This window comes from Antrostomus carolinensis, unplaced genomic scaffold (genome assembly GCF_000700745.2).
Source record: "Antrostomus carolinensis isolate BGI_N321 unplaced genomic scaffold, ASM70074v2 scaffold30271, whole genome shotgun sequence".
NCBI lineage: Eukaryota > Metazoa > Chordata > Aves > Caprimulgiformes > Caprimulgidae > Antrostomus > Antrostomus carolinensis.
This window is the reverse complement of record NW_010295344.1, coordinates 1-9,447: the sequence shown is the minus strand read 5'-3', so window position 1 is coordinate 9,447 and position 9,447 is coordinate 1. Positions and strand designations below refer to the sequence as shown.

Genomic DNA, 9,447 nt, shown 5'->3' with positions numbered 1-9,447 from the left:
CCCTACACATCTGGCAGCCTACCTTACTTCCTGAAAATTCTTGCTGTGTTCCTCAAAACCACAAAAACTGTCACGCTCCTGCTGTACCGAGATCACTCTTTCTCATTCTAATACTGTCCACTGCTTTGTATTCCCACCTGTCCACAGCCATCTGTTGCCTTTTTTCTTGTAAGCATTTTGGAAAACCATGATATTTTTTTTCCTCTGCTCAGAATACCTGTTCTGAGCTCACTACAGGACAGCCCCAGAGACCATGACTATGGCTTATAATGTTAATGGCAATACAGATTTTTTTTAATAGATTAAAAATACACAGTAGTTCAGCTTGTCTCAATTGTTTAAGACAAGGCTTTTGGCTAGGGCATAGTAAAGAAAATTTAAAACAGCACTAACCTACAGTGCCACTTTGATTATCAGCTATTTCTTCGTCAGTTCTTTGGATGTCTTTCTCTCCTTGCGAGTACATATCAAGGTTTTCCTAATTAAAAGAAAGAAGATCAGTCACAAATACGCAGAAAACCTGACATGGGCATATTTGGTACCCAGATAGTAACATTATCAAGGCACTCCATATACACACTGTCTGTTCTAGCAGACAAAAAAAATTAATACAGGCATTTGAAAGACGATACACAAAGTACAATGGACAAATCTGGTTTCATTTAAAAAAAACCAAAAATGCATTTGAGATCTAAACATAAAACTATGAAAGCAGGCTATGAAGATGTTTAAAAAATGAAGTGCCTGCCATTTAAAATGACAGTTTTGTAGAAGAACTTAATTTAACAGAGCAAAACTAAGAGGAAATATGATTGCTGTATATAATTTTAACGTAAGTTCCTCTAGGGACAGAGGACTACTTAAGCTCACAGGCAGGGCTGGCACAAGAACAAACATAGATAAAGCAGCCGTCAGTGAATTCAGTTTTTCGTAAGATTTGAAGTGAAAACCCAAGCCCTGAAACAGCTCTTTGTAAACAGTGTCCATTCAAAAATCCTAAGGCAATTCAGAAAGTGTAATATTTCAGAAAGACATGTATTTCAGCATATCACTGCTATTTCATGTCTTCTGAAGAAGGTGTTTTCTGTATATCTGTAGCATGACCCTGACAGTAAGATGTTAAATTATAATTAGAGAACAAAAAAAATAATGTTATTTTAGACTATGGTATTCTTTGGAAGAAGTTATTTCAGCTAAATTAAAATTACAACTAAATAATTTCCCTGTGTGAAATACACTACTTATACAAAAACAGTAAATAAGTTAGTATCTACTTCTTCTTCATCGTGGAACACCCCAAGGTCTTCCATCATTCGCCGTCTACGCATCTTCTTCATGTCATCCATTTTTTGCAAGACTGCTTCTGCAGTACTAAGATAAAAAGATGACAAGTAAGAGCAAAGATTGGCAAGTACAAAAAACAGTTTTAAAACAGTACACATAATCAGTATGACATTTTAATATAGTATGCACAAAGCAAGAGTCATTGATGCCAAGTTTTTGAACACTGCCTAAAAGTTACGTCAAATGTTTACTTTTTTACAGAGAGATTTAAGAACAAGTGTTTGAACGTTTGCAAACACACTGTTTTCAGGTTTATTTTCCTCTCTCACTGAACACAGTGAAAAAAAATCTGGTTTAGCAGGAAAAAAAGAATTCTGAAGATCATAGTAAGATAACAGAAAGAAATTATGGCAGTTTTTAATAGCACTTAAGTTGCTCTGCATGACAGCATTAAGTAATTTTTAGTTCACAGCCTTCCTCAGGCAACAAGTTGCTTATTCTTCTCTTAACTGTAATTTAAGTTTTGTGTTAGTTTTCCATGACTATATATGCTGGAAAAAACATCCCACTGCTGTTATACTTTGCAAATCTTTTAGAAAACAATGCCAATTTGGATTTCACAAAGAGAAGTTAGCCACAGATAGACAGGCAGAAACACTAGGACTACACTTCACTTTGGCCGTATCCAACTTTCCTCAGTATCTTAACCAAGCGTTATAAAAAAAATTCATAAGCATGGAAAAAAGTTAATTAAAAAATGAAGTTGCTTCTGATGCTAAGAAAATTACCCCAAGTTAAATCTACTGAAAGTCACAATGTAAAGCGATCGTTTTGCTTCACAAGACAACACATAAACCTGCTGAGCTCCTATATAAAAGATGCTCTAGTATGAAGATCTCTCTGCAACTGGCAAGCCCAAAATGAAGACCAGTGGCAAACTGAAATGTTGGCTGTGCCCAAATTGTTTAGACATGAAGCACCTTGCAAATACATCCTCCCACACACACTCTCAGACCTGGAGGTCTTAAACAGCCACAAGTATCTATTTCCAAAAAAGCACAGGTTAAACAGCTTAGCTCCAAAGTACAAAGGCCCAAACCTTACATAAACCAATATATTAACAATAATTACAGGACATAATGGTGCAGGCAGAGGAAGAGGCGTGACCTTGGTGGGCCTCTACTATGGAGGGCACCTGCAGCCCAGCAGTTATCACAAGGACGTCTCGTACACATCGAGGCACGTAGGGAAGTCTCAGCCTAACCACTGAATGAATTTAGCTCTTGCTGCCAGGAATAACAATACCTTCCTCTGTTCTCAAAAGGAGAAAGTCCCTAGGCAATATTATGCCATAGAACAAAGGCTTGCTAATACGGCTCATTTTAGTAGCTTTGCAAGACGATGAAAAAGACCCACTTACTTTGTTATAAGTTTGTCAAACAAAACAGATTCATTTGTAGTGCTGTAACGACTCTGTCGAAGTCTGCAGCTTCGGCGGACCTCCAGATCCCCATTTTCTTCATGGGCTTGGTCTGCAGCTTTTGAATTAGCTCTGGTTTGCAGTGTTCTGGTGACTAAAATGCATTAATATAGAAATTATTTTGAGACAGAAAATATGTTATTCCCTTTATTCCATTGTTGCTCTAGTAAAATGTAAAAAAATCTGCAGTGGATTGATTTTTTTTTCTTTAAATACTGAATTAGAAGTTATTGTCATGGCTACAGCATTAAATTTAAATTACTTATATTTAAATTACCTGCTTAAAAGCATGACTTGTATAGCAACATATTAACAGACTGGAAAGCCAATCTGATGAAAAGAACATGCAACTTTTGTTTCATGCAAGAGGCAAGCTTATTCCAGTTACTTCTTTCTGGAAAGATTAAAACAACAAATACCTCTCTCTAAGGTGTTTTTACTCTGTTCATGTAAAATTGTATCTAATAGTTTTTTTTAAAAAATGTTTATGTGGGAAGTCTCTTTTAAAGATGTATGTTTTTAGTACGCTGTTTAAGCATGCATCAGTTTCATTCTCTGCATCGTGACACAAAAATCTAGAAGAAATGTCTCAAGATAAACTCCCAAACACCAAAGAACTCAAAATGCTTGCCTGCTTTAAAAAAAGACCTGCCCACTATTTACCACACATAACCCTTTGCCATGAGTTCACTATTTGCACTATCATTAAAACAGTTAATGGAGGTCAAGTGAGAAAGCAGTGCACAATTACAACTTGGATTGCCACACAAAGTGCATGTCAGGCCCCTTCCTGCATGTAGCCCGTGGCTGGCAGGACACTGCCTGGAAATAACTGATTTTCCCAGCTGCCAGCAAGTGGCCTCACAGCATCAAGCCTGCTTGTGTACTCAGCACAGCGATTCGGGTCCAAGGTAAACTGCTGAACTTCAGTGACACCTTCCCCACATCAGTGGGTTTGTGTGTCTCATGACTGAATTACTTTTTAACTCATATATTCTAATATTGCAATATTCCATCCTACTTGCAAGAACGATTTTCAATTCATATCTTGCAGACTCCAGACATTTCTCCAGTCACAGAGAAATTCAAGTTAAGGAACAGATTCTCTTGTGTTTAAGAGCAGGCTAGAATTCATGTGGTGCTCTCCCCAAGCCTGAAAGGAATTAATAGCATATCCTCTTATTTGCATCTACCTCTTTTCAAAACACTTGCAGGAAATTCATTATCTTTCTCAAAACTTCAGCTGATTTTGTTTGATGAGTTCAGAAGCTTTTGAGGCCAAGTTAAATAGATGGAGTGACCAAATGCAATCCTCAGAAACCAGGCTAAAAAAGAATCCTAGGGAGTTACCACTACTTACCTTCTTTATATTCTTCTTTTTTTTGGTCTGATTTCAGCTTTGCCAACTGCCTACATTAAGAAAGACAGAAGAGAGAAGGGAGAAAATAATTATTGTATTAGAATTATTGTACAGAAGTGCTGTATTAGTCCCCACCAAGACTAGGTAACCTGATTATAACCTAGGTTTATAATCCCATGCTTCACATCACGTAAAGAAAAGCCTGCGGACCACACTGAGGATTCAGATCCAAAATCTGCTGTGTACCGTACGCACACGGTTCTATGAGGAAATAAATTTCCTAACCTGTTAATCTAGAAGTCTGAATAGTGCAAATAACATCTCAGTAACCAAAGCAGAGGAGAGATCTCAAAGGAGATGGGAAAAGTTGTGGGTTTTTTATACAAGCAGAAGACTTTTACTAAAAGTCATTCTAGTTCTAAGATACTGGCATTGACATTAACATAATCATATTCCCCCGCAGATTTTTAGATGTAGATTTATCATGATGTGACTCATTGCACATGCTCTCACTTTTCCTTTTAGTTCTATGAACTGAACAAAGATTAGACACCTAGAAATACAATACCTTGTGAAGTATGTTTGACTGACATCTTCACATAGTACTTCCACACTTTTGCCAAAGCTAGAGTCTGAACAGGACATGTTTTTTCTCATCGATCTTACACAGTGTCCACTGAAGCATTCAATTTTGCCAGAGGAAAATTCCTAGGGAAAGGAGGAAATGAGAACATATTTAATTGAACCATGCATGTTGAACTGAGAAGGAAATTCTCCCTCATTTAGGCAAGTTTATTCTGTAACTCTCTTGACTTGATAGTGGTGTACCTAACAGCAGGTAAGCCTTGAACCACTTCCGCACCAAGAAGTAGCTCTCAGAATGCCCCCTGCCCCCCCCTCCAAAAAAACAAACAAACAAAACCCCAACAACAACACCACCAACAAAACAGCTTTCAAAGCTAAAGCTCCCCTCCACCACAGTTTTCTTGTGGACAATTTGAGCTTAATATGCTTTGAAAAAATTATTGCAGCAAAGCCTTTCATATAAACTTAGCATTTCATGGAAAAAAAAACCCCAACAAAACAAACCCTTTTATTTCAAAATTGGTTCAGAGGAGCAGTCAAGCTTGACTGGGATTAAAATCTAGTTAAGAGAGTTTTTCTCCTATCTCCTATTCACCTCCCTGAGAGGCGACTTGTCGAGTTTACAACCCAAGTTTCATTAAGAGTAGCCAAACTACATCTGACGCTGCAAAGGACAGAAAACAGACCCGATTCTTCTGTTTCTTGACACTAACTTTACCAAGAGGTACTTGCATTAGCAGCTGGTGGAGATGAGGACAGAAGCCTGAAGAAGGTTGCTACAGGAGGGCAATGATGCACGTGCAAGGCTCTTGCAGGGCCGTGCAATGAGAGCTGCAGCCAAATGCTGCTGAGGGGTCAACCCTGAGCCACAGAACTGGGCAGTCCTGAAACTGTCTGACAGCCTTCTCTTCAGTCAGCCTTGGACAAGTCATTCCCACTGTCCACCTGAAAACTTCTCATGACAAGACAGACCTTTTGCACAAGGATTTAAATCACCTCTCCTTCATTGCTTATTTTAAAGAGCACCTCCCTTCCTGCAGTCCTCCGGGCTGGTAGAGCAAAGCCCCACAAGATGCCTCCCATAGCTGGCTTTTGAAGTTGGGCATCTGAGATGAGACCCCTAAAGACATTTTCTGCTTCTCAGATCCAGCACTAATGGATGTAACAAGACCTAAAGCTCAACGCAAGGTAGTCTGATCTGTCAGAGTCACCTTTAAGATTTTTCCTTTCAAAGGTTTAAGAAAGAAATTGTAACAGAAACTCTTTCAACTCATTTTTAATTCTACAGGGCCCTGGGGTTATTTGAAGAAGGCAGGTTTTTCTGCACACTCACACATAGGAGTCTATAAATACTTAAACCAATACTTTCAGTATTCATCACTGAGACAACTAGGAAAAAAAAACCTAGACCAAGAAAAAACGATGTTCTCACACCTGCAAATGTACTCAATAGTCTTCCTACAGCTGGTATGTCTGTGGTTTTTATATCATCCCATAAAACCTACAGGCATGCCTTGGAACTACCGATAATGCTGGGTTACATGATTAAAGGCCAATCTGCATAAACAAAAAGCAGCAGAGAAGCACTGGCAGGCAGAGGCATCCCAGGAAGGCAGCACTGGGGGAGCAGCCCGTCGCGCTCCTCGCGAGGCCACGGGTCAGCCCAAGGCCTGGCTTCGGGGTGAGGGACCCTGTACTGGAGAGGCCACAGGTCCAGGCCAGGGACCCATCTGTGTCTGCACAGGAGGTAACTGGGAGACCAGGCCACCCAGGGCCAGCTCCTGGTTTGACAGTGTCTAAGGACAGGTACAGAGGGATATATGTAGTACATGTATGTAAGCACACATATAGGGTCTGTATACCCGCAACTGCAACGGGGCTGGGCACCTCTGGGCTTACACACTCAGCTGCAGCCCCCAGGGAGACCCAGGCATCGGGAGGCAGCTGCAGACAGACTGGGTGCCCAAGGCCAAATAATAAGAGGGATCCATATTACATATATGCATTTCTCTGTGCCCATGTGTATCTCCGCACTAATGAGCTTTCACCCTGATCAGCCAGAGAGGGAAGAAGGATCAGGCCATTTGTACTCTTCAAAGGGCTACCAGGTTCAGCTCCTCTGAACATGGAGCACTTTCAAATAAGGACAACTTTTTAAGAGGATTTATTTCTAAATACACAATCACTTATGAAATTAGACTCCAAAGCTGGTAGCAACTATGGAAGATTTAGCTTGTTCAAACTGCAAGATACACAAGTTGTAACTGTCGCTTGGGATATTTCTACTTCATTGATCTAAAAGTAAATATTCCTTGAGAGAAATCTTAAAGGTTTGCCATATAAGTTAAAAGATGCTTGCAATAATAAGCTTCACAAATCTCTGGGCCAGATCTGAGACTAAAAGAAGGAACAAACACTTAGAGTCATCACAGATGTCAGAAAAAAACAGTATGGTGAGCTGGGAAATCTTTCTATGTATAGTTACGCACTTGTTTGCTTTTTTTAATGTATTTTTAATGCAATGTTCCCAATACAATACTTGTGTTATGTGTTAACCTCTGTACTGTCTTTTTACCTTAATCATGTCTCAAACTAGGACACAGGCAAAGCAGTAACAACGTGTATTGCTAACTCTGCCCATCCTCCATTCGTCGGAAGGCATCCCAGTTTAGTGAGACAGCAGACACTGTCAGGGCAACTCCAGCAAGAGTAACTAACTCCTATCAAGCCTATCAGGTGGAAAAAATACACTCAAGAAGTGAAATTCAGTAGAAGCAAATGGCTAAACTGGAAAGGTAAGGCAACTGGATGAAAGAATTCTGTAAAGTTATTTCAAATTTTCAAAGCACTTCCTATTTTGTTACTTTTCTCATGCTATGGGAAGTGATTAGCAGCTGTTTTTAAAAAGTCTTTTCACAAAAACTGTGTTTAGCTATCTGGTATCTCTGAGGGAGTAACTCTGTGTTGAAGTATTATCAGAACAGATAAATGTGCTTCAGCAACAAGGCTGTGAGCTCTGATGCTGAGGCCACTACACAGAGGAGTCAAGGCTCAGCCTGGAAAAGTGCTGGTTTCCACTTTGCCCAGACAAAAAGGGAATTCAGGAGCACAGGGCCCTCAAATACAGCTCACAAGACAACAATCTTGTTCAGCTTGGGGAATTACACCAGGGTTACAGACCTGTGGATACACAGCTTCCAGAAGTACAGCAGCCAGTTTGGATCTGCCATGGAACATCTTAGGACTGGAAACTTGGAAGAGGACAAACCCATCAGGTGATGGTTTGTTTACCTTAGACTTTCTGCTCTGTGCCCCTTACTCTCTATGGATGAGATAAGCTGAATAACAAGAGATAAACCACTTGTTGATACCAGAAAAACTGCAAAAGCTGCCACCACCAAGTCCTTGCACACCAACAAGTCAGGAAAGAGGCACGAGGACTTGAACATGTAGCTAGCACCAGGATCATCATCTCTGTCATCTGGGGCACTTCTGCATTTTGTCTGCAGTTAAAACACTCCACCAGAGCCTGGCCACCCTACAAATGAGGTAAGAATGACTCCACGCTTCAAAGCATGGGAAAGGTCTCCAAAAACAAACAAACAAACAAAAAACCCCACAAAAAACCCCCCAAAGAAATAAAAACAAAGAACCTTACAACCATTTCCCTAATGATGATTCTGCTGTGGTTTCAGTGAAAAGTTTACATTTAGCTTCCTCATTCCTGTTCTCCACACTGAGGACCTGTGCCAGCTGCTTTATCTGCCTAACTTTGCACAACAGCCTCCTCCCTTGTGCAACAGGCGGCTGAATTCCCTGCAGCCTCTGGCAACCACTTCTAGTGTAGACTGCAAAAGCAAAGCAGTGATCTTTTAAGCACGATTCCATGACTGTTTGCAAAGAAAAACAAACAAAAAAACCCCCAAAGATTTCTTCTTTGTTAGTTCAGTAGTCTGAAATGAAAATTCTGTAAGAGTTCTGCTGGAAGGAAACAGAGTCCACTACAAGCACCACTTCAAGGCAGAGCTCCCCTGAAGAGCAGACCACTTCAGAGTTGGATCTGCTCTGCTTTTATTTGTCATAGAAATGCAGGACACCCTGTGGAGAAGAGCCTGACTTGGAAAAAGCAGAGAAGAGTTTTAGCTTTTGAAGGCTACATTAAAAGCAATGAACTTCTCAAAGTGACATGGTTCAGTTATTAAAGTAGCAGCGAGCACGGACTATGTAAGATCCTTTATAATCAGGTAAACTGTCTCTTTTCTACTAGGATAGATTAAAATTATAAAAAGCTTAAGTAAAATTTTCACAATTTTTGGTTAGACATGTTACGTGCTTCAATTAAGTACAAATTAGTCCTGGTTTCTAAAGAGAACTTTGTTTTTAAAGCATCCAAAGTAGTACCTATGTACACTTGGCTAAGGAGGGTTTCACGGGCACTCCAGGCAATCCCAGGTCAAGTATATTTTGTGTCATGTGCTGGTTTTGATGCATTTTTGTCAGCAAAACAGCTCTCTCTGCGAGTGTTACCACAACTAAAGTGGAGCGGTCTCCAAGTTCTTTCTAAGAGAACTTTTTAGGTAACAAATTGAATAAAAATAAAAGGGAAATACAGACAACACAACCCTGCAGTGACGCCAAGGGTCGGTGTTCCCAGGGCGGCTGCAGGCGGCTCGCTGTCACCGAGGGTCCCCGCAGCAGAGGCTGTGCCGAGCCCCCGTCCCCGCCGGGTGCCCACAGC

The 9,447-nt window shown here is 40.4% G+C and overlaps 1 protein-coding gene across 1 annotated transcript in view; it reads right to left on the bottom strand.

Moving 5' to 3' along the window:
- The window catches only part of ATAD2 (ATPase family AAA domain containing 2), a gene marked incomplete at its 5' end in the record, with an annotated part of 21,431 nt that extends 16,599 nt beyond the window's left edge, over positions 1 to 4,832 (bottom strand). The window contains 5 exon segments of the mRNA XM_010177963.2: positions 394 to 478; positions 1,275 to 1,371; positions 2,705 to 2,858; positions 4,125 to 4,174; positions 4,693 to 4,832. Coding sequence (XP_010176265.2) covers positions 394 to 478; positions 1,275 to 1,371; positions 2,705 to 2,858; positions 4,125 to 4,174; positions 4,693 to 4,832 — 526 coding nt within the window.
- Between the last annotated feature and the right edge of the window lie 4,615 nt (positions 4,833 to 9,447).